Source organism: Bactrocera dorsalis, unplaced genomic scaffold (genome assembly GCF_023373825.1).
Source record: "Bactrocera dorsalis isolate Fly_Bdor unplaced genomic scaffold, ASM2337382v1 BdCtg027, whole genome shotgun sequence".
Classification (NCBI taxonomy): Eukaryota; Metazoa; Arthropoda; class Insecta; order Diptera; family Tephritidae; genus Bactrocera; species Bactrocera dorsalis.
Window position 1 is genome coordinate 1 of NW_026038078.1, and position 26,671 is coordinate 26,671.

The 26,671-nt window shown below is 35.4% G+C and overlaps 6 protein-coding genes across 11 annotated transcripts; 3 read left to right on the forward strand and 3 right to left on the reverse strand.

Annotated features, from left to right (window-relative positions):
* Positions 1-1,107: 1,107 nt before the first annotated feature.
* LOC125779988 (uncharacterized histidine-rich protein DDB_G0274557-like) lies at positions 1,108-1,425 on the reverse strand (the record flags this gene model as incomplete). The annotated part of the gene is made up of 1 exon (XM_049461383.1): positions 1,108-1,425. A coding segment is annotated over exon 1 (318 nt), but the record flags the coding sequence as incomplete, so codon positions are not given.
* A 1,876-nt stretch (positions 1,426-3,301) lies between these two features.
* LOC105231281 (probable medium-chain specific acyl-CoA dehydrogenase, mitochondrial) lies at positions 3,302-6,190 on the forward strand. The gene is made up of 4 exons (XM_011212486.4): positions 3,302-3,462; positions 4,606-4,956; positions 5,022-5,457; positions 5,562-6,190. Exons 1-4 carry the CDS (start codon positions 3,445-3,447, stop codon positions 6,011-6,013), a joined length of 1,257 nt encoding a protein of 418 aa, XP_011210788.1. The 5' UTR covers positions 3,302-3,444; the 3' UTR covers positions 6,014-6,190.
* A 634-nt stretch (positions 6,191-6,824) lies between these two features.
* On the reverse strand, positions 6,825-12,159 carry LOC105231282 (tonsoku-like protein; the record flags this gene model as incomplete). The annotated part of the gene is given in 9 exon segments (XM_011212487.3): positions 6,825-8,312; positions 8,371-8,546; positions 8,611-9,407; positions 9,469-10,280; positions 10,352-10,879; positions 10,958-11,388; positions 11,454-11,622; positions 11,680-11,937; positions 12,001-12,159. Coding segments are annotated over 9 exon segments (4,239 nt in total). The 5' UTR covers positions 12,014-12,159.
* Positions 12,160-12,384: 225 nt separating this feature from the next.
* On the forward strand, positions 12,385-15,435 carry LOC105231280 (flap endonuclease GEN). Its single transcript, XM_011212484.4, has 6 exons — positions 12,385-12,731; positions 12,827-13,136; positions 13,192-13,345; positions 13,417-13,552; positions 13,609-13,776; positions 13,863-15,435. Exons 1-6 carry the CDS (start codon positions 12,574-12,576, stop codon positions 15,319-15,321), a joined length of 2,385 nt encoding a protein of 794 aa, XP_011210786.2. The 5' UTR covers positions 12,385-12,573; the 3' UTR covers positions 15,322-15,435.
* Positions 15,436-15,580: 145 nt separating this feature from the next.
* On the forward strand, positions 15,581-18,136 carry LOC105231279 (uncharacterized). 2 transcript variants are annotated; one of them, XM_011212482.4, is made up of 5 exons: positions 15,581-16,913; positions 17,215-17,485; positions 17,589-17,698; positions 17,782-17,859; positions 17,964-18,136. In XM_011212482.4, exons 1-5 carry the CDS (start codon positions 16,057-16,059, stop codon positions 18,022-18,024), a joined length of 1,377 nt encoding a protein of 458 aa, XP_011210784.2. In that variant the 5' UTR covers positions 15,581-16,056; the 3' UTR covers positions 18,025-18,136. The 2 variants fall into 2 exon arrangements, 1 of the variants encoding a protein (XP_011210784.2); XR_007423490.1 differs by lacking the exon at positions 17,964-18,136 and having other exon boundaries at positions 17,594-17,698.
* On the reverse strand, positions 18,112-25,867 carry LOC105231277 (H(+)/Cl(-) exchange transporter 5). 5 transcript variants are annotated; one of them, XM_011212478.4, is made up of 14 exons: positions 25,728-25,867; positions 25,280-25,398; positions 24,655-24,955; positions 22,367-22,393; positions 22,128-22,267; positions 21,859-22,062; positions 21,158-21,790; positions 20,872-21,089; positions 20,589-20,803; positions 20,277-20,527; positions 20,097-20,197; positions 19,875-20,038; positions 19,595-19,811; positions 18,112-19,474 (listed from the first exon to the last, which is right to left on the reverse strand). In XM_011212478.4, exons 2-14 carry the CDS (start codon positions 25,364-25,366, stop codon positions 19,384-19,386), a joined length of 2,649 nt encoding a protein of 882 aa, XP_011210780.1. In that variant the 5' UTR covers positions 25,367-25,398; positions 25,728-25,867; the 3' UTR covers positions 18,112-19,383. The 5 variants fall into 5 exon arrangements, with proteins under 5 accessions (XP_011210780.1, XP_011210782.1, XP_011210781.1 ...); XM_011212480.4 differs by having other exon boundaries at positions 25,604-25,788; XM_011212479.4 differs by lacking the exon at positions 25,728-25,867 and adding an exon at positions 25,482-25,500.
* Between the last annotated feature and the right edge of the window lie 804 nt (positions 25,868-26,671).

Here is a 26,671-nt window from a genome sequence, read left to right on the forward strand (position 1 = left end):
CCACTCAGAGAGAGAAATACAATTAGATATTTATATTCGCTTATGCTCTGGCATTTAGTGTGATCATTTAGTTGTGGATTGTAGAATGGATTGCAGACAGAGTCGTTCCAATGAGCATTTGTAGGAATCTAAACAAATGCATATGTAGAGACCTAAGGTAGTCTCAGATCCGACGAATGCCTGTAATAGGCACTTTTCTATAATTAAAGGAGAAGGTATTTTTCTTAACCAATAACACCAATATGGAGCATAATCCGGTAGACATAAAAAATACATACATATACAAAAATATTTTATGTGGGTTAACGGAGATTAATGTGAGCTAATTGCAAAATTATGTATGTAATTAAACCATAACCGTGTCTCACCATAACCAAGTATTAGGGAGCTTCCACATAGATACAACTTCATAAGATAAACACCGAGCGAAACGCACTACAGTGCCCTAAGGGGAAGTAGAGATACAAAATACGTATTTACAAAATCACTTTGTGTTCTGTTGACCAAATGGCTACACACATACACATGTACGTTAATATAGCTTCAGCGATTAGTAATGCCTCACGCCCTTTAACCCAAATATTTTATTGCTTTAGCTGCCAAACTGGCGACATCGCTGAAAATACAACATTTAAATCTTGACTGCGCAACATCTCTGTCTCATTGCGGAATTACGTCACTCTTTGTACATCTACACACCTCTACACGCGTATCATCTAACGGACAGGATATGCACAGTCATGTTATAGCCATTAGGCGTACATATACCCAATTACAATCTTACTTGTAGGGATGTTATTTCATGTCCCTACAAATAACCATTGTGGGCCAATGTAAGATCTAAATATTGACATGAGCACCTGATTAACTGTAAATAAGCCATTAAGGATGAGTTCTGCTTAACTACTTAATCATATCTGAAAATACATATACTCTCATTAAGGCATGTATAAATATTTTGATGAGACCACAAAGGATCTATTTTAATGTTTATGCCGCAGATACACATACATTACATACTTAGTGGTCTTATATACATACATACATACATGTATATGTACATATTTATATATATTTATTTAAGCTGTTGGGTTACCATGTACTTACAGAGCTGTGATGTCCAAAGTGCTCATGTTTGGCGCCATGTTTGCCCATGTGATAATGGTGTATGGGTGCGCCACTTGGCGGGGACGACAGTTGCGATGGCGGACTATGGCGGTGGTTGTGGTGCTGTTGTTCCTGATGCTGCTGATGATGCGAATGCGGGTGATGATTGTGTGATGTTGGCGGCGATGGCATGTTATGGCCGCTATGTGGCAAATGTGATGTGTGCTGCATACCAACCTGATGGCCATGGTGATGTGGTACATGGCCCTGCGAGGCCTCCAACAACGTCGGTTGTATGTGCGTTACGAATTGTGCCATTTTAGTTGAGCGATTATATAATTTTTATGTATTAAAGTGAATAATAATTTAATTAAGTTTCCGAACGATTTTGAGCTTTTAATTTTTTGCAAATTTTCTAATATTTTTTCAATATTTTTTTGTAAGTACGCAGATATAAAATTCACTGAACGTGTACGTGCGGGAACACACGTTAAACTTTTGTATCTCGAATTTAAGTATATTTTTGTTCATACATACATATATAGTATATACTTTCACTAAAATATTATATTATAAAATATTTACATATATTTATTCGAAAGAAATTTCAATATTTTTTTACTTTCACCGCTTACGTGCCGCAAATTTTACATAAAATCACTTAGCAAATATACATATATGAGAGGGCATATTGTATATATTTTAAATATTTTTACTTTTCCAACTCTTCAACACATCTAATCAATATCCACTTTCTCCATGAACACTTTGAAGCAAACTTTAAAATTTCCACACTTTCAAAACGATTAGATAACTTTTCCATAAAAATATTTTCACATTTTGTGGGTATACCAAAACTGGTTGTGAGCAATTTGTTTGTGTGAGTATTTGGTGTACAAGTGGAGTTTTCGCAAAGTCAGCCGTCAGGACAACCTTTTGCCAGGAACAATGTCAAACAACTGATAGTGCTTTCGTAAAATGCTCTGGCTTTAGCCTTTGCCTTATGGCATTGCAGGATTTTCCACACACAACACTTCGCATCGCTTCGGCATCTACATCAGGCGAACCCATGCGACAAAGCCCTGGCCGAGTGTAAGTATTGGTGTTAACAGGGCCAACCACCTCGTCGCTGTTGGCATAAAATCACAAACAAATACAACGAAAACAAGGAAGCTACAACAACAAAAACAGACAAATCGTCTCGCAAAAGAATGGCACCGAAGAAAGCATAACACATTAAATGTGTTCCTCATGGTCTGGGATATGAAAAAAATAGACTAGTATTTACGTGACCCCCTTTGGCAGGGTGAGCAAAATAGGGTGTTGCCGCGCTTGCGATGTTGCTAAGATGCTCCACCGAGATGTCATCCATACAATTATGAACATACATACATATGTATGTATGCGTGCATGTTTATCCGTGCTGTATGTACATTTGTTTTGTATAATTTAGCCTTATTACATACTTAATAAGGAAGTTGTGCACTACATCCGGCATAACTTTATCCAAGCGCCTAAAATCCAATTTTTGACACACTTTCCTTGTAACAATTAAGACTAGAACATCGGTCAAGAAACAGATGTACGTTAATTAAGTTCGCAAATTCGACATGCTAGCCGCTGAGTTGGCCGAGCGTTCTTTTCACACACACCTAATTAAATATTTAGTTGAAATACATCTTTAGGAATCTGTTATCGTTATTATGGTCGACCTCTAAATTGCCATTTCGTATTATCCATTAAACTAACGTTGACTTTTAAATGTCAAATACAAACATCCTCTCGACTATAATATCAGAGTTGCATTAAAAATACAATATTTGTTAATAATGGCGGACATATACATATGTACATATGTGGTAAGAGAAACGAAGATTACGGCATTGTGCCATCGCTTTACGCAAACTGCTACGTTAAAGAATATACATACGTACTTCCGTTCTCTACTGCGCTGACGTAAGAACGTAACATTAAACTGGCGAGTATATGCAATATATAAACTATGGTGAATAACGAGCAACGACAACATTTTTTTATGGCGGACAAAACAAAACAACATAAACACTTGCGTTTGTTTGTAAGAATATACAAATGTGTTGATAACAACTGGTATGAAAAGACTACGTACACAGAGCGCGAAGTTCCAAAGTCCAAATCCGATGTATTGGCTTTCAATAATAAAGCAAGAGTGCTTTGCAATTTTAATTTTATTCGTATTCGCGACGTACCGTAAGCAAGAACGAAACTTCTCACAAACAACACAGTGTTCATCGGCATTTAGATTTTGCTAGACTCAATTTTTAGCTTTGGAATATATTTACGCAATCAAAAATAATTATGGCTTTTTTAAACAAGGTAAGAATACGAGAGAGTGATCATATCTTTAAGAAAAGATCGGTGAAAATAATTTAAATCAATTTTGTAAAGCAACTAGTGAGCGAATGTTGTTAAAATAGTGTGAAAATTACAAAAATTTCGAATAAAATTGTTTTTTGTTTTTAGGCCAAGTGCACATACATACATACGTACTATGTACATACATACATAAGTCTGTAAGTACATACTTATGTATGTATGTGAATGTGAATTTCTATGTGCAATGACGAGACGTCAGCAAACCGAACAAGTAGATTATTTTTGTTTGTTTATAAGCGTCAATTCTGTACTTTGACCCCCCATAAGTTGACAATAACCGCTAATTTATAGCTAGCTATGAGCAAATATTTTTGTTTTTTGATTTGGTGAATATTATTTTAATTTGGATGATTTGTTTATTAGAGCAACGCAACCTTGGGTGAAGTTATCTTGATAAGTACTCCATAAAGTAATAAGTGCATTAGGGTGCTTCACTTCAGGCGATATTTTTTTCCTTTGTGTTACATGTAAATCTTAAATAAAATGAAAAAAAATTGCTGGATAATAGGTTTTACATGCAACAGCGGATTTACTCATTGAAAATATAAATAACACTAACTAAAACTTTTTTTCGGTTTCGATTCGATTTTCGACGTGAAATTTTTTTTTTCACAAAAACTTGTGTATAGTTTAATAAAGAAAAAAATGAAGTTTTACAATTATTACACCAACAAAAAAATAAAACTTGTGGTTATACAATGCTAATGCTCAATGCAATAAATATATACATATACATACATATGTATGTATACTATATAATCGGTTAGATCTAAAATAATGTACTAGTTGTTTTTAGAGTAAAACGGATATCAGGCGGCTATTTTAAAAATTGTGGCTGTTTATTAGGATTGCATTAAATATAAATTTTCTTATATATTCGTACGGATTTATGGATATTGTTGTTTTAATTACGTATCATTGAGACTATATAATGTTAAAATCTCCCATTTACGCTGCTGTTTAAGAAATTAATAAATCGGTTCATTTAAAAGCATGCAAAGCATCCGTATGCACCCGTATCTATGACAATAAGATCTACATCACCGAAATATACACTAAGATGATGTTTACAAATTTTTTCAGCTTACGGCCACGCCTCTGCGTCAATTGACATCTCGCAGTTATGCCGCAGTTTCTCACGTCATACCTACCGGTCCCTCCTTCGGCATTACCGATGACCAAAAACAATTTCAGGACCTTACACGCAAATTTGTACGCGAAGAAATAATACCGGTGGCGGCTCATTATGATAAAACTGGCGAGTATCCATGGGATATTATCAAGAAGGCATGGTCATTGGGCTTGATGAATAATCATATTCCTGCCGATATCGGTGGCATGGATATTGATTGTTATACCAGTTGTCTAATTGCCGAAGAGTTGGCCTACGGTTGCACTGGCATCATGACAGCGTTAGAAGCGAGTGGTTTGGGTGTAAGTAAATGAGTAGATGGCAATCATCAACTGTTCTAATATGATCGATTTTTATTTGGCTACAGCAAACACCTGTTATAATTGGCGGTAACCAAGAGCAGAAGAAGAAATATTTAGGACGCCTATTGGAGGAACCTATAGTTGCCGCTTATGCAGTTACAGAACCTGGTGCCGGTTCCGATGTTAACGGCATTAGAACGAAAGCTGAGCGCAAAGGTGATGAGTACATTTTGAATGGACAGAAAATGTGGATCACAAACGGTGGCGTGGCAAATTGGTACTTCGTGCTGGCACGCACCAATCCCGACCCCAAAGCGCCCGCCTCTAAAGCTTTCACCGGCTTCATTGTCGACCGTGACACTCCCGGCCTTACGCCTGGTCGTAAGGAACAAAATATGGGTCAACGCGCGTCTGACACACGCGGCATCACTTTCGAAGATGTACGTGTTCCCAAGGAGAATGTGCTGATCGGTGAAGGTGCCGGTTTCAAAATCGCGATGGGTGAGTAAAGTTTTAAATGAAAGATTGAAACTGTTTTTTTTCATATCTCGTTAAGTACATCAAATGTTCATGAAACTAAAGTATTTATGTATATTGTTTTGTAGGTACTTTCGATAAAACGCGCCCACCTGTGGCTGCTGGTGCTGTCGGCCTGGCGCAACGTTGTTTAGACGAGGCATTGAAATACTCGTTGGAACGTAAAACTTTCGGGGTACCAATCGCCTATCATCAAGCTGTACAATTCATGCTCGCCGACATGGCAATCGGTGTGGAAACATCTCGTCTGGCTTACCGCTTGTCGGCATGGGAAGTAGATCAAGGCCGTCGTAACAGCTACTACGCTTCGATAGCCAAGTGCCATGCAGCGGATATGGCGAACAAGATTGCCAGCGATGCTGTGCAGATTTTCGGCGGCAACGGATTCAACACCGAATATCCCGTCGAGAAATTGATGCGTGATGCTAAAATTTACCAAATATACGAGGGTACATCGCAAATTCAACGTCTAATCATCTCCAGAAATATGTTGGAAGAGGCCAAACAGTCAGCTAAATAAGTTAGGAAATATATTTATTTATGTTAAATATGTATTGAAAAATCTAAATTAAATTTATGTAAGTTTTTTACGAACTGCTTGATTCTTTCAAGTAATTGCTATATGGAATAAGAAAAAAATTATAATTTAACTACATGGATAGGTAGGTCAAAAGAAATAAATCATACTACAAAACAATGACATGCAATTTAAATTTTTATGACATTACTTTTTATTAATTGGTTCAATGTTCAATGCGCACTAAGAACCCTATCACTTATCAGCTGAAACAATACGAAGACAGAGATATTGTTGTCCGCCTGGGGGTAGTTATTTATACATGTCTCTGCTTAGTGAAGCATTTGTTATCGCTGAAATAACCAGATTTGTATGTTTACTGATAGCAATGCCAAGAAGACACACATATGTCTCAAAAGCCTAAACTATTTTATATACAGTGACAGTCATATAAATGGGCACATCGCACTGCTTTTAATAAGGAAGTGTTTTTGCTGTTATCTACTTGTGACAGCCACATGTTAAATGCCATTGACTCCGATGCGTGTGGTAGGCGCGGGTTAAGAACGGACGTACTGGCATTGAATTGTGTCTATCAAATGTATTGGACCTTGATGAAATTGTTTTCAACGAAACCAATATTATTAGTCAGCATATGTTAAATTTATAACGCCGTCTGGTGGCTATTTTTGACACTTTAACTCTATTTGTGCTGAGGGAAATTAGATTACGTTAGATTAATCACATCACTTGATTTGGCGCAGTGGCACGAAATAATCCTAGCAGTGCTGATAAATGCAACATGTTCTCGTACAGATTCATTTTTCCGATAGCCGAGCACCTTTTTCTTGCGAATGCGGGGCAATCAAGACTAATAGTTGACAATTCTTTTTTGAAAATCCGGGACCATTCCGACTATGTGAACCCGACTGCTGTATGTATGATTAATTCCAATATTTCTTAATTTTTTAATAACAAAAATTTAGTTTATTTGTGGTTGGCACTGTTTTGTTGTACCATATATTAGTATATGTACAAATTTGATCCTTAATAAATACTTATACCAATTGATAACTATCAAAGTTTTCTTCATTACAAGCATAAAACACTTACGTTAAACAAAATATCTTGATTGTTATCATAAGACACTGTGTATAGTCAGATAATAACTCGGATATACATATCCAGTTCTCGAAAAAGAAAATTTCTAATCTTCAGATGCATTCGTAAAAACAACAGTTTATCTATCACCAATGCTGAAGCAAATCCTGTTCATTTACATACAATAGCAAGCACTCGGAAAATGTTTTTATTTTCGCTTTATCGCCCCAATGCGATTGCCATAAACTGCGCAGACGCGGCTCATATTCATTGCATTTGTCGCCTAAAGTAAGCGATAAAAAACTTGGAATTTGCTTCAATTGCTGCACCTTCTCCAAGCGTTCCTCATCCACAAAGTGCACGCAATTCAGAGCGCAAAGCTTTCGCAAGTGTAAAAGCTTAGATAATACAGTTAGAAAAGCGGCGCCACTTAATTTGTTATTATCACTCACGTCAAGTAGATCTAAGTCGCAGGCCTTTTGAAGATTCTCGGATATTTTGTATAAATTCATATCGCTGAGATGACAACCGCAAAGCTTAATGCGCCGAAACTTCTCGCACGTGCCGCTTTCAAAGAAGGATGTGATATGTTCAGCAATCATGGCCGCATTTCGTTCGTCTGTAGATGTGTATTCCTGCATATAGCTCAGATTAAGCTCTTTTAGGCGAGATGCATTTAATTTGGTTAGAAGTTTACGCAGAGAATCATTCGTAAGCTTGTTATAGCTCAAATCAATCGCACTTAATTGAAAGAAAGCCAAGTCAAAGTCATACAAATTCGTTAAGTTACAATTCGATAGTGACAGTTGCTGCAGAGACTTAGCCGCAGTGCTGCTACAAAATCTGTCCAAAATTCTTAAACTGTCGTTGCCCAATGGATTTTGACTCAAGTTCAGCTCTTCGAGCTCCTCAAGCCCACTTGGAATTGAGAGTAGTATGTCTACCCCTTCCGAAGTTATTAGGTTGCCTTGTAAATTTAACGTTTTCAGTTGCCTCAGTGTGGGTAAGGACTTGGCCAACTGACGGCAGCCGTCGTTTTGTATGAAATTATTTTTTAAATTAATTACTCGCAGGTTGGCTTGATGCAGCACTGCCTTGAATATAGGCTCGGTGATGGGCGGTAGGAGCCAAAAGTCAGCTAAACAAATAATATTCGATGTCTGTGTTTGCTCCAATGCAAACAACACTGCGCTATCAACATCTGCAAATAACGTTATCAATTACAATTATATTTATATTTTAATTAATAATGTGTTAACCTTTTTTTAGCTGGTGACACATTTCTTCGTAACGTTGACCTAGCGGCGATATCTGCCAATCCAAAACTGTTGCCAAAATCATGTTTTGTTCCAGCGCCACATTCAATGAATCATTCTCTTCGTAGGCAAAACCATCGGCGGTTTTTAAACGCAAAATCGGCTTCAATCCTACTAAGCTGTGTGGAGGAGAGAGCATTTATACAGGACCTATTAACACTGAGGGCATTTTCGTCTACATACTTGTAATAGCGTCTTGCAGCCTCTTCCGCCAGCCAACGTATGTTAACGTCATTCAATTTTTTTCGCTCAACGGGCACCAATAATAATTCATTTTCAACTTTAATTTTAAATGAAATCGTTGTTGGCATGACCGGTGTTGCTTGCACTTTAATTGGCGACGATTTTGAGGGCGATATGAGCAGGTGTATCGAAGCGGTTGTTGAGTCAGGTTCATTTGTTGTAGACGGTAGATCAAAGAAATCATCAGCCGATCTGGGGCTCTCGCTACGAAAGCGGCAAAAGCCATTTTCCAGTAATGACGATTGATGCTTGGTCTTGTTACCTCTGCCGATTGACAAATTTGAACAATTGCTAACATTGGACGAACCGGATAAACGCAATTTGCTCGTCTGCTTTTTGCGTTGCTGTTTCGTCGGCGCTGTTGCAGCTTCTAGCAGTACTTGAAATGCGTCATCAGGTTCAAGAGCGTCATCTGCACACCATGTTGAACTCATGGAGTCTGTGTTTAAATTTTCTTTAGAATTGGACGCTATTTCTTTGTTTGGTGTGTGGAAACGTCGTTTTTTGCGTTCTGGACCCAAATCATCAATTAACCAATCATTATCATCTATTTCGTTCTCATCCAATAATGCACTGCGTCGAGATTTTATCGAATTGGACGAACCCGGCTCGCAACTTAAGCCGTCAAAGGTATCCTCTTCAAATGTGTTTGCACGATTCGGATGTTTCAACTGTGCCATTACTGTTTTGTATTCCATGCCAGCGGATTTGTCACGTGGAGACTTTTTATTCGATTCCTGTGTTAAAATTAGTTAATAAGTAAAATTATAAAAATGGAAACAGAGACATGTGAAGTACCTTTCCAACTTTTTTACTTTCAGAACGATTGAGACTAGTACGTTTTCTACCACCACCGTGCAATTCTTCCTCCACCAAAGTTGTGTCACCGCTTTCCGATTCAACATCTGTTGCAGGCTCAACTTCAGCATTTGTTAAAGGTGCTGCCGATTTCTTACAAATTCCTGTCTTCGAAAGTGTTGCCAACAGCCTAGATCTAATCTCTTCATAATGGGCTTGCTCACCATCGGTCAACATAGCTGAACGTCGCCATTTATCCAAACCATTCAGACATGTTTCACCAAAATCTGTTTTAATTGCTGCATCTGCACCACGTTCTAAGAGCAGTTCCACTACATCGAGAAACCCATTCGAACAGGCATCATAAAGTGGTGTTATTCCATCACAACTTATACCGCCCTTATCATTAATAGCAACAGCTGCTCCACGGTCTAACAGTAGCTCTACTATATCGCGAAAGCCATGATTGCTGGCCTCATGCAAAGGAATCCACCCGGCATGATCGCGGACGTTAACCACATGACCTTGGTCAAGAAGTCGGCGCACCAACTCTATATTTCCCGCTATACACGCTTGATGCAACTGCGTTTCGCCTTTATTATTACGCTTTATTGTGAGGGCACGAACTCCTCGTGTTGCCCGATGAGGCCGTGGTTTTTCTGTCTCATCTAAGTCACTCATATCTGAATCGGTTAAGTCATCAAGACACACATCATCGCCAAGCTCAGGCGTATTTTCATCATGGACTACCGCCGCGTTGTCATCCGACTCAGTGTCGCTATTTCCATCGTCGTCATTTTGTATATGTACGCCTAGGTGATAGAAATGCAAATATTACAATAAAATATTAGTGCATATATTTTAAAAAGTTTTATATTTTCACCTCTCTCTTTTGCTTCTTCCAACAACTCATCCACAAGCATTTGCATCTTGTGTTTTAACATAAGACGCTTCAAACGCACAAACACGACACGTTCTTGTTGTGCTCGCTCGCGTTCATTAGTGTTTTTCGCTACTTGCAGCTTCGCTTTTTGATAGATATCTTGTATTGTCCAAAACGATTGTCGTTGGTGCTCACACACTTCGGCTATTGCACAAAGCGTTGAAAAGGCCTCAGACGGAATATCCTTATTAAGCTCATATTCCTTCCACAGATACACCAGTGCCTGATCATATTCTTTATTATCTTTATAAGTCTGATAGAGACTCACATAGATTGGAATTAAATTTTTCGGGGGATCCAAGTTTTTTTCAGCGCAACTTAACATTTGCTGATAGTACTCAATAGCTTTAGAATAATTTTGTAGTTGACAGCAACCATCACCTAGTTTCTCATACAAACTTTTCCGTTTCGAATAGTCTAAAGAGCTGGTTGTGACCAATTCGTCTAAAATTTGACAAATCTTTACGACTAAGTAAGAAAAAAAAAGAGAAATTAATTTTTCGACTTAATTTAATATGGAAAGGTATTTTTTAAAATTGTACTTACCAACTCGTAATGATTTCTCAATCGCATTTCGGTCGTTTTCATCAGGTGTGTTCTTCTTATAAGCTTTGGTTAATATTTGTTTAGCACTGGCAAAATCACCATCTTTAATTAAAATCTCCGACTTTGTAATAAGTGTTTCGCAAATTTTTTTGACCCTATTCGGCAATCGCTTAGCTACCTCCAATGCCAAATTGCAGTACCGTAATGCTAATGTCGAGTCATGCATTTTATAAAAATATAGCAAACTCATCGAAATATAACATAAGTGAGTTAATTCAAATAGGTCATGCGATTTACTAATTTTTATAGCTTTTTCAATATATGTAATTGACTCTTGGAATTCTTCCAAATGTTCTTTCACAACACCAATATTAAGATAGCAACGTGCCTGCATATCCAATTGTTCTTGTTTTGAAATTTGTCCTGAAAGACTACACAAAATTATGGAAAATGTATGTATTACTTTTGCGCAATGAAACCTGTTACTAGAACTCACTCCTTTATTAAAAGCAAACTCTTTAGAAAGGCACGTTCAGCTTGCCTTAACTGATCCATAGTGATCGATGCACTTTCTGTGGTGCTTTGCCCATGCAACAAGTGTGCCCGTCCCAATGTAGCGTAAGCACGTTGCTCTTCCACCTTATTACGAAGTCTTTTAACAACATCTTGAAATTATGATTGATATTAATGAATATTTAACAATTTATCTTAACTACACTCACCGAGATAAAGGTTTATGTGCTCTTTGGCTTCGCCAAATTCACTAAGCAACATATACATTTCTCCGGTCATTCTATGCGCTTTCGCCATTTCCAATTTTTTCCCCAGTTTGGCGTAAAGTTCTGCCTCCTGTAAATATTCGCGCATGGCATTTTGGTATTTTCCCTGCTGATTGTAGAAGTCTCCCAAATTGTTGCAGCAAACGGCCAGTTGTTGAGTATTACCTTCACTTCGCGCCTTCTCCTTCCGTTTGATAAATTCTAACAATGTTAACATCCATAAATTCACAAGTTATACCAAAATGTTATACTATAGTCACATACTTTTTTCATCCATAAGTCACTGTTTGTACTCCAACTGTATTAATTCATATAGATGAAAATAATTAAATAAATTGCATAGTATGACTTTTTGCAAAATACTACTTCACTTGATTTGCTGGTTGGGCGCAATTTTCGTAAACAATTAGGTATGGTGGTGCAACCGATCAATTTTGTGTTATCGATAACTAATAAGTTTTCAATTTTGTGTTAACGACAACTAATAAGTTTTTTTTACAAAACCATGAAACAACGAAAAACATTTTCAAACAAAATATTCGTTTAATATATATATGCACGAATATCAATTCTGTAAGAAATATAAAATGCATTACATAAAGCATATTTCCGAAGGCAATAGCGAAGAAGACGATTTCCCTACAGAAACTCACTGTTTCCTACGGGGTATGCAGAATATTCAGATGACATTTGAATTTTATTTACCTTTTCCACTTATTGTAGTCTATAGATTTTGAATTGCTTCTTTTAAACTTAAAACCGCCAAAGAATTTTTGGTATATACATAAGTACAAATTAGTTCCAAATTCATATCAAAACAGTATTATAGTTTAAAAAATGGGAGTAAAGGATCTATGGTCGGTTTTAACGCCACATGCTGAGAGAAAGCCTTTATGTGAATTACGAGGTAAAATAGTTGCTATAGACCTGGCTGGCTGGATCTGTGAAAGTTTAAATGTGGTAGATTATTTTGTGCATCCCAGACAGCATTTGAAGTAGGTATATGTTATATATGTATCTTATCTATATTCTTAATTTATTTTATAACCACTGATCGCGGCATTAATTTATTTTTGATGTCAAACAAAAGGAACCTATTCTTTCGAACGTGTTATTTGATATGGGAGGACGTGACTCCCGTTTTTATCCTAGAAGGCCAAGCGCCCAAACTAAAGAGTCAAATAATTTCAAAACGCTCCGAGCAGCAATTCCGTGGTGCCAAACCTAAACAAAATAAATTAGAAAAACAATCAACTGACTCTAAAGAAAAGGATAAAGGGAGGACAAGGTTTAACCATGTGTTGAAACAATGTGAAACCTTGTTGCAGTCAATGGGTATCCAATGTGTTCAAGCACCAGGCGAAGCTGAAGCATATGGCGCATTTCTTAACAAAAAAGGGGTATACAAATAAGTTTATTATATTATTGACTTTTTTTAATTTTTTTATGGAGCAGTTAGTTGATGGAGTGATTAGCCAGGATTCAGATTGCTTTGCCTATGGCGCCATTCGTGTCTATCGCAATTTTTCGGTGTCCACTCAGGGTGCCCAAGCAGCACAAGGCGGTGCAGTAGACATCTATGACATGCATCAAATAAAAAGAAAAATGGGTTCGTATAAATGTATATACTTGTCATATAAGAATATATTTTATAAACAAAATCTTAATATTATCTATCAGATTTCGGCCAAAACAAAACTATTGTAATGGCACTACTGTGTGGCTGTGATTACTGTCCTGAAGGGATCGGCGGCATAGGGCGAGATGGTGTTTTAAAGTTATTCAATAAGTACAAAGAACAAGAAATATTAGAAAGGTATAATAAGACGTTTGAATACCGTTATAATACGAATACACAGTATTTATTTTTAGAATAAGATCGTGGCGACAGGAAGACAATAAATATACTGCTTTGGAAATGCGAGTTGATGACAAATTGATTTGCAGCAATTGCGGACACATGGGACGTACGCAAAGTCATACAAAGAACGGATGTGGAATTTGTCACACTAATCGTGGTTGTGATGAGAGTTTGTGGAAGTAAGTATAGAGCCGCTTAGATTTAATGGAAATCATTTATTTGAAAAATCTATTATTGAAACATGTTATTTCTAATTGGCTTATAGAGAAGAACGTTTATCTTTGAAAGCAGAACTTTCATTACGTAAGAAGGCAATGATGGACCCGTTTTTTCCGTCCGAAGAAATCATTGCTGAATTCCTCAACGAACCATCCACAGTTCCCACTCTAACTTTAACTTGGAGACAACCGAACATAGTAAAATTTGTAAAACAAATTGGACATCTGCTGCAATGGCCCGAAATTTACTGCTTTCAGAAGTTCTTACCGATTTTAACACGTTGGCAAGTACAAAATTTAAGAAAGAAAAAAGATTTGAATGCAGTCTCTTATATATCGATAAAAGAAATAGTAAAAAAACGAACTGTACGAGGAGTAATCAGCCTTGAAATTGTCTGGGAGGATGTGAATGGTTTCTTCAATGGTCTAATACCAGAAAATCAGCTGCAGGAATTCGAAACAGAAAATACGAAGGGCCTTATTGGACTTTGGAGCACAATAGAACCGTTTTATTTGGTTGAAAATGCCTATCCAGAAATGGTAAATGCCTTCTTAAAATCCAAGGAAAAACCACCAAAAACAACAAAGGGTCGGCGGAAGGGCAAAGCACCTGGTAAAGCCGTGCTAAGCTCGCTAGAAAATTTAACCGACTTAATAAATGCTACCGAAGAAATAGCGAAGGGCATTGAACCAAAAACCAATAAAATAAAGAAAAGTACAAGCAAAAAAGGTATTCAATTGATTGACAAATTCTTTAAGCATCAGCATGTATCTGCTGAAAATGTTACCCCTATTAAAAATAAAAGTTTCTACAGGATAGCACAGTGTTCTATGCCTGTTACGAAAACTTTGCCATCAGATTTAGAAAGTGATTGCGATGATTTAGCACATGAAATTTCAGATATAGTACGCGGAATCGTTAATGCTGACCGAGTTGTCCAAATTACCACACATAAAGGACAACCTTTACATTATGAACCGGTTACAGAAAATTTAAGCATTTTACTTAATGAATGGAGTATTAAAGACGACCTGGATTTAATAGCTCACAAAAGAAATTTGTCAATTTGTTCGCATAAAGATGAAAATGGCACGCCTTTATCGAAGCGAATATCGTTAGATGACAGCTTTGATGCTTTGGTAAATGCGAAACGGCACAAGATTCGTAACTTAACGGAAAAGGCGAAAAGATTAAATTTGTTTACCAACCCAACAACCTCACCAAAACTTAAGTCACATGTGGATCGTTTTGTAGAGCAACACTGTCCACATACATACAGCTTAAATGGAAGCGAGCAGCATCTAAATAAAATATATGGGAATGTATCGTCGGAGAATGAAGATGTTGAAAATATAAGCTATTTTTTTAATAAAGGTAGTCGTGAAAACGATGAATTCGAAAAATTAATGGATTTAAGCTTATTAAATAAACCAAGAACGACATCGATTTGCAATACTTCAGATGAATTAAGACTAATTATAAACGAAAGCAGTGATGACTGTTGATATTTACTTTTGTCCGTTTCTAATACGTTTATTTGTAATGCAGTACGTTTATAATATACGCAGATGGTGTGTTAATAAAAATAATGTGATTTTTTGCATTATTGAGAAGTTGAATTCGTCAATAGTATAATACTTATTATAGTATATTCAAATATGCATATGCTGACTCAAAATAAATTAAAAAAATGCGCCATGCCACACTTCTTAAAACCTGTTATATGAATATACAAACATGTAGTTGATTAGTACATTAATATAGTTATTGCTAATCAGTTTCGCACATTTTATCTCTTATAATTTGTATAAATATTTATATATCTTTGATATTTATATTATATATTTGTTGATTTGCTCAAGAAATATTGATTAATTTATGGCTTTCGTGGCCGAAAGACAAATATTCAAACTACCATTTCAAAAAAGGGTCATAGAATTATATACATATCTATGTATGTATGTATGTATTTTTAACTTAGAAAATTTTCATAAAACCATGTCAACCTAAAACTCCTTGAATTTGGTGTCACAATACGGAACCCCTGTTTATTGTAATACTGGGTATTTACAAATACTGAAGTTCATGGCAACTAAGAAAAAAAAATCATTTTGAAATTGGTTTCCAAGGAAACACTATACAATAACAATCGAAAAGCAATCGTTTCAGACGTTTAGTCAATGTTTAATTCAAAAAATTAATTTTTTTGTGCGAATATCTTTTTTAATTAAATATATAAAATGGATGAGTTGTCGGAATACTCCTCAGAAATTCTAGAATTCATGCCAACACAACAGTTGGGGAAGCAATGTAAAATGGTCGGAGCTTGTGTAAGCACAGACTTTGAGGCAAGTAGTCAGGATAAATCTGTGGAAACCACACTTCGTTTGCACACAAGCACACAAACAGAACTCTCCACCTCATTACAAACTCATGTTGATGAGCAAAGGCTTGCGTTGTGGTTGAGAAAAATTTATCCCGCTGTTGAAGCACAACTACTCAAAGGAATTACCCCTTTAAACAACTGCTGTGAGACTGTTGATCACGCTTTTACCTCTTCCAACGAAAAATTGAAAGTTCAAATATATCAGAAGATCACCGTTGGAGGCACAGAAAATTCTCAAGGCATCGCAACATGGTTATCTGTACATACAAACAATGCACCCATGCTAGTAGTAAGCACCAGGTCACCACATGATAGCTGGTGTGATCATTTACAGCAAACCCTAAAGCTGTTGGTACCCAACCGCATGCAAACTGCTAACCTAGTTGTTTATACAGAATTCAAAAATCTGCCGCTTAAGGCATGTCTTGGTTGCCTTAGTACGAATACATTCAACAAGAGCATATTTGCTGGCTCCACCATGGACGGTGATATACATATATGGGGATGTCGATCAAATAATCGAGTAGGAGATAATAAATCAAGTATAACTTTGGCCAGTACATATGAAATCGACGAACTCTGTTGTTCAGCATCTCCTCACGGTTGTGCTGTGGCTTTGTGCTGGTCAAGTGAAAATCGTCTGCTAAGTTTCCATTCTAATGGTTTCATCATAAGCTGGGTTGTGGGCAAAGAATTGATTTTGGAAAATGAGTAAGCATATCTAAGTTAATTGAAATTTGTTTTGAACACATTTATAAATTGAAAAAGATGTAACATTATTTTGAATAAGTATGGACGAAAACACTGTGATAAACTTCCGAAACTAATTATATTTTTGAATATCTTTGTCATCGTAATTTTTATAACCGTTAATATTTTTTTATAACAATCATTGTTGCCAAAAATATGAATTTTATTTAAATTTTAGAACGTCCATACTTAATTCAAATAATGTTTACTATATGTCAAGCGGAAACAGGTATTGTATAATAATATAATTCTTTTTGCAAAGTTTCCAGATAAAAGTGCAAGTCAGTGAGATTACAGCGGCTATTTGTTTGAATGCGAATACTTGCGTGGTAGGCGTCAAGGATGGTTCCCTATTTTTATGTACTATAACTAGCTTCGGTACAATGCGAAAACAGATGGAAGTAGTACCGTTGAAAAAACATTCATTTATGATCACAACATTAATCAAAACCGTGTTCAATAATTGTCCATCGGTTTTAAGTTGCGATTTAAGCGGACAAGTCCTTTGTCACAGCATATCACATCCAGAGGAGGTGAGCATTTATTACACACGCGTATATATTAAAATATAGAAATATTTAAGTGCCATTTTAAACAATAATTTCATTTCATTTCAATTCATTTAATTTTTTAAAGGAAAGTCGGGTCTTACGCATTCCGTTGCCTTTTAAAAATGCCATTGCCTGTTCTAAGGATGGACATGTTATCTATTCTCCCGGGGCTGATGGCTCTTTGGAATATTATAAGTAATCAATTTTTAATATTTATTTTATGAATCTGCACATGTAAGACTCCTACCTACATAAATATATGATTTCTTGTATTGCAGCATAGTCAGTGGAGTTCATTCTATTGTTAAAGGGACTTTACGTGGCAAAGGGAATTTCATCGCCTGTAGTGATAATGGGTACTTGTTTAATTGTATATTATGCTCGTAAACTGTAGTTGTGTTGAGAACTAACTTTTTCCACCACATTCTCAATTTGTATAGTAAATTTCACTTCTTTTTAGAAACTGGATCATCACTGGACTTTACGCAGATGACTTCCAAATATTTTATATAGACAATTAGATGGTGCATATGAAGAGATCGCATGACAAAATATGTATATTTATAAACGGTATATCTGCTGCAATGTGTAAAAGAAACAATAATAAATAATATTAATTTATAATAATTGGAATTTATTGTGTTTAATTTTACTATGTACATATGCGTTTAATTATTCACTCTCGTTTATACACAAATATTTGTTGTAAAATTGTATGAATAATGCTTCATGACTGCACATTAATTTTTCAAGTATATTTAAAATAATATGTGTATTGTATAATAACTGTTTATTTATAATATAGATGTAATATAAAAAATTTCATATGTTTCCTTCAATACAATTATCAACCATTTAATCCGATTTGCTTACAAATCACAGACACAAAATATTCAAAAAAGGTGTTTCTTCATTACTATTATTCAAACATGTGTGCACACATTTTTCTTAAAAATGTTTATACTCACTTTGCTCGAAAAGTATTCCTAAAAAGTGTATAAAACAAAAATGTCCGCGATTGTAACCCGTAGTAGGAAGACTATATAGGAATTGAACAAAGAAAGAAATTATAGTTGTTGCTTATAAGCTTTGTACATTTTAAATGTGCCTTATAACAGGGTTATTAGTATCTTCTACCATGCTACAATAAAGCAAAAATGTTTATAAACAAATATAGTTATTTATGATCTTCACATATACATTTCTTTTTTAATTTCTCTTCCGTTAATAAGTAGTGATGTAAAGAAAATTGAATACACAGCAAAGTGTATTTGATATATGGTGACATTTTATTGATACATCTATCGCTATATGATCCTAGTATTTCTTACAGTTTACATAAAATCGTCTATATGGTATTATAAAGTGTTTTTCTTTGCAAAATATCAGATCGATAGAAATATATTAAAATTGTAAACATATAAATTTAACAATTTACATAAAATATATCAAAAATATATATATACTTGTATAATGGAAAAAAATTGGATCCTTAACGCGCACTCAAATACATATGTACATAAAATTGAATCCTCTAAGCTTCGAAAGATTGATATTATCAAATTTGGCGCTGCCAAAATATATAGTTAATACAATTTCCTATCAGCAAAATATTGAATTCTCGAGAAATAATACAATAAATAATCCTTTGATCATACACATACAACTAAATACATAATTAGATGCCAGCACGAATTGTATATGCTAAACGTATAGTTAGAGTAACAAAAAATTATATTGAAAATAATTCAGCTAAATATGTAATTATTATACAACAAGGTGTTTCTCAAGTGATGAAAAATCACTTAACGGATCCCGATGACAAACACCAAGTACGAAAAGAACTGTGTTAAATCAAGACAATATACATATATTCTCAATTAATTGAATAAGACAGTATTTGGATCCTCATTGTCCATTTGCTTGACGTGACGCAAAACATCTTTTTTCGTTATAACACCCAGCAGACGACTGAAAAGATTAAATGTAATGGTTAAAATGACACAAAGACTTTATGCATGAAGTTCAATATCTAGCACATGTTAGAATGGTTCAATTTTATTGACTAAAGAATAATTGTAAATAATTTACCCGTTGTGTGTCACTAGAGTTTGTCGTAAGCCCAACTTTCTGAACATATCCACCACAGTTTCCATAGGTGTCTGATCTGTCACCGTTATGGGTGCCATATCAAGTATCTTTTTCAACTTGAGCGGTGGTGGTCCCAAATTTTGTGTTGCTGCTGATGCTGAAGTGAATAATACTATTGATGCGCCAGTTATGCCCTCAATCAAGCGTTTGGCATTTCCTAAAGGAATACAGAAATCTCTTATTCTTTTATGTGTTGAAAAGTTTAAAGTTATTAATTTACCTATAGCTAAATTTAGATCCCTGCGCAGAACGAATCCCACTAAATACTGACTTTCTTTTGACACTACAACGGGATATCCATTGTGCTCCGTTTCTTTTAATAGCGTCTCGACATCATCCACAGTCATGGAATCTTGTGTGATTACATTAAGCGTTTCATTTCTCCTAAAAATGAAAATGAATTTTAATAAATTGATCATTTTTAAGAATATCATCAACTTACTTTGGCTGCATTACGTCGGCTGCCAGTGTTGTATGTGCAAACTCTTCTTTACTATCTAGGAACGGATAACCGTTAAGAGCTATATGCGCATCATAGATACCCTGAAAAAATTACAACGAAATAAATGGAAAGAGAAAATTAGCCAATTTGGAACACTCGTTTTCAGAAAAAAAAACTCACCTGTCTACCAAGTGCGTCGCCAACCCATTTTGAGGCCATTGCTGCCGCCATCAACGGAACTATATAGCCAACGCCGCCAGTCAATTCAAACATGATTACTACTAAAGAGACTGTCATGCGTGTAACACCACCCAAAGTAGCTGCTGCGCCTACCATTGCATACAATCCGGGTGTAATCAGATTTTTGCCATTAACACATTCACCCGTAAAGAGCCATATATTCGGATAGCTGTACGCAAAACGTTCCACGCCTAAAACAAAGTCAAGCAAAGATTAACACAACAATCTGGCAATAAGTTAACATAAGCATACCAATTCCTACAATGCGACCCATAATTGAACCCATTAAAAGGGATGGTATAAATAATCCCGCTGGCACTTTCATTCCAAATGTAAAAACAGCCAAAGCAAGCTTGAATACAAAAGCTAGTAGCAGTAAAATAATGGCATGATATACACCAGGGCCCGGCTCCGTTACTTCTATCGAAGACGTGGCACCATTTGTGATGTTCATACGCTTGTAATCGCTGAAATCAGTTAATTAGATATTTTTATTGAGGCGATTTAACTCAATATATAATTTTTGGGTACTAACCATAGTGGGTTCGTGCTGTCGGCCGGAGAGCATTGGCTAAAAAGCAAGTAAATAAGCTCGTTCATATTCATTCGAGTGAATGGATTAGGAAAGCATAAGATGCCAGTAACGAGTGTTACCACTAGCACTTCAGCAACAGGATATTGGCCAAGCTTACTAAATTTACGATAACGGCACCACCATAAATTTGCTTTGATGAAAATAGTACCGATCACACCCTACAATATTATTCACACATAAAAAAATTACAATGAAATTTATTTTCCAATTTTGTTCATGTACTTACGCCCATTATTCCTAAGAAGACGAATGGTATAAGCTCGAAAAATATCCAAGGCTTATTGTATTCGACGAAGAATAAAACTGAATGCTCATTACCAAAGGGTGTCAGCGAACGCAAAACAAATGCAGCAATCAAAGCACAAAAGAAAGATCGCCACAGTGTTTTTAATGGAAAGTAGTAAGAGACCTCTTCAAGCGAGAATAAAACACCACCAATTGGTGCACCGAAAGCCACAGAAACACCAGCTGCTGCAGCTGCAGATAAGATCTCTCTTTTCTTTGCTTCGTTGCGTCCATATTTGGGGAACATATGAGAAAATATATTGCCAATACAGCTGGCAATATGTACCATGGGACCTTCTTTGCCCAACGTTAAACCCGCTGATACAGAAAGCATCAGACCAACAGATTTAATTAGTAATGTCCATTTTCCCAAATAACCGCGAATAATAAAACCCGAAAGAATCGTCTTGATTTCAGGAATACCAGATCCACAAGCATATGGAGCGAACATGCGCACTAAAGATGCACTTAGTGCTGCAAACATCAAAGCCCACAAAATGAACCAGAAATAGGAGACAATATAGGCACCGGTCCCATTGCGATCCATACCCATTATCTCAGGCCAGGTTTTCCACTTTAAATAATCAAAACAAACACTTAAAATTATGCACACGTTATCTCGTAATAGTATCATAAATTTACCGTTGAACAATTTCCTTCCTCGAAAACGGACTGCTTGGTTGGCCAACAGCATTGCTCGCGATTGAACCAAAAAGCCTGCGGGCAAATACCATGTTTCAAATCGGACATCCAACTAGCGCCAATGTCGATCATGCCAGCTACGAAACCAGCAGCAATACCAACAAAGAGGACACAGAGCCAACCAGACCACGCGTCATGAGCACCCTGTGTAAATATTTCCTTTTATTACTTATCTATATTCATATATAAAATGAGTAATATAAGCAAACCTTTAGCAAATCCCACAATGAATCCTGCCGCTTTTTCACTATATAGCGATGGCGCATGCGATCGCGGGCAATATCACGCTGCCAATCGATCGTGTGAAAATCATCGTACTGTCCAATACCTGGTATATCATCGTGTGCATCTAAATATTAAATAATTTGAAGTTCATAAATGAATACGTGCGTCTGATAAAACAATTTTCATATGTATGAGTATGTTTGCGCATATTTCTATAGCTTACCCGATACACCGTAGAACGCCATTCCACCTTTGCCCATGAAAAGAACAAATTTTTAATAAACGTGAATATTCAATCGCCAAAATTATAAATATATACATACGTATATATCTACATTTATAGAAGTATAGTCAAATAGAAATGTGAAAGCAAAATATAAATTTCAATGGGAGTATAGGTAAGACGCTGCTCTCTTTGTTCAAGTGTAAAATATTTTAAACAGTCCGCATAAAAAGATATTATCACTTTTTAAACAATCTATGTGTAACATGCATTCATACATAAAGTATGTGCCTTTTAAGTAATGGGAATGTCTGTTATCTGCCATGTGAGATACCTTTGCAAGTGATCATATACTTCTATTGTAAAGAAAATGTAATGCGATTACAAACATATTAAGCCATTAATATTATGTATAATTCCAAATATCAACTTTCCATTACATAGGTTCTCGAGCAAAGCATTAGAAAGATGATCATTATTGTAGATACAATGTCATAATTCAATACATCTGTTGAAGCATTGGTATCATTTTATAATCAGTTTAACATGCTAACATTTTGGACAAAAAGTCGAAAGCTTACTGGATCTGATGAACATTAATTCAACTAATGTTCTGTGTAGTTATCTCTTGATTATCCAATTAAATTAATCTGCTCTTCTACCAAGTGCTAATGAGAGTGTAAATTGAATGCGTCAAAAGTAAACGAGCCCACAACAGAAGCAGACGTTGATAACAAATAGTCTGTATGCTGATATTTCGATAATTGGCACAGAGCATGAACAATTCCCACCTAACGCTTGCGAGCACGATTAAAGGCTTGCTTCATACTAGCTATTAGTTTATTAAATGTTAATATCAACCAAAAAATCATGTAGATAAAATATTAACGCATTTAAAAAATTAGCGATTGGAATTGTAACACGAATGAATGTTCTCGTTCACGCTTAGGTGCATACAAATATTTGTATTTATTCCAGTAGCAATAAATAAAATAACAATTTATAACAATCTTGGATGAACGTTGAATCATACACACATATGATATATAGACAGTTATATTCACAAAAATAGCAGCGCACATTTATGAAAACAGATAAGTGGTAGGTATTCTAACAATACAATCAAAATATTATTCAACTTGTTTTCGGATACTACCCTTTAGACGAATAACAACATGTATAAATTACATTAGATTTCTTTACATTCATTTAGCAAGTTAAAAGATTTCAAGGTAGGTGAAAAATTTCATTAAAATAGCAGAGAAACTGCAAAAGAGTTAAAAATCATGTAGGTATTAATAGCAAATGATTTCTGATAGAAAGAAATTAATTTTTTTGTCCTAAGGGGTTTACGCTTATTTTGTAAAAAAAAATCGGTTTTTATATCCTTGTATATTAAGTTTGCCACGAAGTTTCTAAAACCCAGACATAAACCTCGGATACATTATAAAATATATATATAAATAATCAGCACAACGAGCTGTGTCGATTTAGCCAATTCTATCGCGCATATAAATGCCATAAAAACTGAAATTGGCATGGCGGTGCAACCAAAGTAAACGTTTTCTCTATTTCAGATTTTTTTTTACAAAACCGGGTTTTTTTAATTATTCAAAGACCGCATTTACAATTATTAACATACAGTTACGGACAATAAAATACAATTACCAATAGTTCTAATTTTTCGTTCCAAAAAAATATGAATTTGATTTAAATTCAACCAATATATTATATTTTTATTATTTACTTCATGTCAAGTGTTATTGGTAGCAGGAAAATATTGAAAAAAAGAATTCATAAATATTGCAAAAACAAAGGAAAAATACAATTTTCAAAAATTCTGACGAAAAGAATAGATCATAATATCTTACAGGATATGGGAGTATGACTTCTTCAAAAATTTTAACGTATGTTCATGGTTTTTATCAAAAAAATAGGTCTAAATCACACTATGAGAAACAGCCCCAAACTACCACCTTTCGAGACCGTTCCCACGACAATCGGGTCTACGTAACCAGAACGGACCCGGATTTTCATCCGGTCAAGGACTGTCAACTCGACAGAATTCTAACTTGTATTATTATTCCAATTATTTTATTATATCGGGTTATGTTAATCTGAAATCACAATTTCTCATTAAATTGGTGTTGCAAATGATCAGTTTTTTACATTGAAGCATATCCCAACTCCCAGAGCTATTAATGTGAATATAACTGTACGATATGTGCAGACGTATATATTACGGCATTGGCAAATCTAAACATCACATTTGCAGCTCGAATACTCACTATCATTTGCATCGCCGAAGGCGCTATGTGTTGGAACATGGTGATGATTTCGCATGTAATGATCAGCCTCCATATCTGAGTCAGCCGAAGTGTGACGTTTGTAATTAAAACTGGACGAATGTCCCGCATCTCCTGGACTTGAATGGGGTGTGATGTCAATCATTTCGTCGTCGTCGTCGTCGGGAACTGTGAGAGAAGTTTTAGCAGCAGAGCCGTTACCCTCTTTTGTTAGAGATGATGTAGCCAATGGATGATCCTGAGTATCAGTAATATCTCCTATGGCTCCTGTATGACCATTCGACTAAAAATATTAAAATTTTATAAATTAGTATATATGTAAATGTTGTGATAATTTTAACTACTTTAAATTCCCGAACTGAAATATACTTATTTGCCACGTTGGGAATACAAATTCTTATAAATACTTCCGGTAAATCAAAATATGACTAATGTTTGTCTACAGCTGTTTGGACGAATTAATATCACCTTTGCTGTATAGTAAACAAACTCATTCAGTAAAAATTTAACTTCGTTTCGAATCAAAGCTTTTGGAATTTGATATACTCCCTCTTAAATGTACACTCATGTACAAATATCATTTACAGTAGGCGTATAACTTACATACCTTTTTTAATACCGACTGATAGGCTGTAATGTAACTATTCCCTTCAGCTGCAATCTCCCTGCTGCCTTTTAGAGGAAATTTTTCCATTACGATTTAGTTTATACTTTAGTGCAATTCCACTAGAAAAAAAATGAAACATTTCTAGTTACATATGTATTTTCACCATTGAAAAACATACAATATATATATAAATAAAACGCACATCGGTTATGGAATACATAATTGTAAACATTTATCTCATTCCACACTAACAACCTTTATAAAATGTTTTTAATTACAACTGGATTAAAGTTTCTCAAACAAAGAAATTTGTATTATAAATACCACACAAAATGTCCACTACGTTCACATTAGTTTAACATTACTGCACACTTCAAAACATTTCACACCAATATGGCGAACATCCTTAGCAAAACATTTTTAGTAAATAAATTTAAAAAAAACATACTCATCTCAACAAATTAAATTATTGCGCAAACTTGAGCAGGAATCACCAAATATATTTCGAGAAAATGAAAAATTTTATTTGCACTCACACACGATCAAAACGAATGAAAAAAGTTAATGACGTCCTAAAACTTACGATACTCAGAGTTGCTTTAGTCACGAAAAAAATCGTTTGAATTAAAGACTTAAGTAGTTATTTTTACAATTGTCCAATTGGCGCCCGCGCAAATTGTCTTGTATCAGAATTTGATGCAAAAATGAAAATGTTTTGGCTTTTATTCAATTTCACAGCAAATGATTGATTGCAATAGAGTTAGGATGTTAAATTACTTACATTAATGCTTTTTTGAAGTCAGATGCAACCCTAAACATAAAACATACCTGACTTAGTTTAAAAGACAGCTGATGTTTAAGGCTAGAACATACTATTATGGGTTGTCAAAAAAGTCTTGCGGTATTTTCGCTAGTTGGCGCTGAAAGCGCGTAGTTCTAGTTTTATTCGAAAGCATCGGGTCATGCTATACCTTTTTGGAAAGCTCATTTCACGCGCTAACGTGTTTGATTGATTGTCGTTTCTTTTAAGTCGTTCGTTAGTTATAGCGTCGTAAACATGTAGCAAAATAAAGAGAAAATACGACATATTTTACAGTACTACTACGACAAAGGCAAAAATGCATCTCAAGCCGCCAATAAAATTTGTGCAGTTTATGGACCCGATACAGTTTCCATTTCCACCGCACAACGATGGTTTCAACGTTTTCGTTCTGGTGTAGAGGTGGTCGAAGATACGCCACGCTCCGGTAGGCCTGTCGTCGAAAATTGCGATAAAATCACTGAATTGGTCGAAAGAGAACGGCATAGTAGCAGCCGTAGCATCGGTCAAGAGCTGGGCATGAGTCATCAAAAATTCATTTCAATTTCAATAAAAATACCGCAAGACTCTTT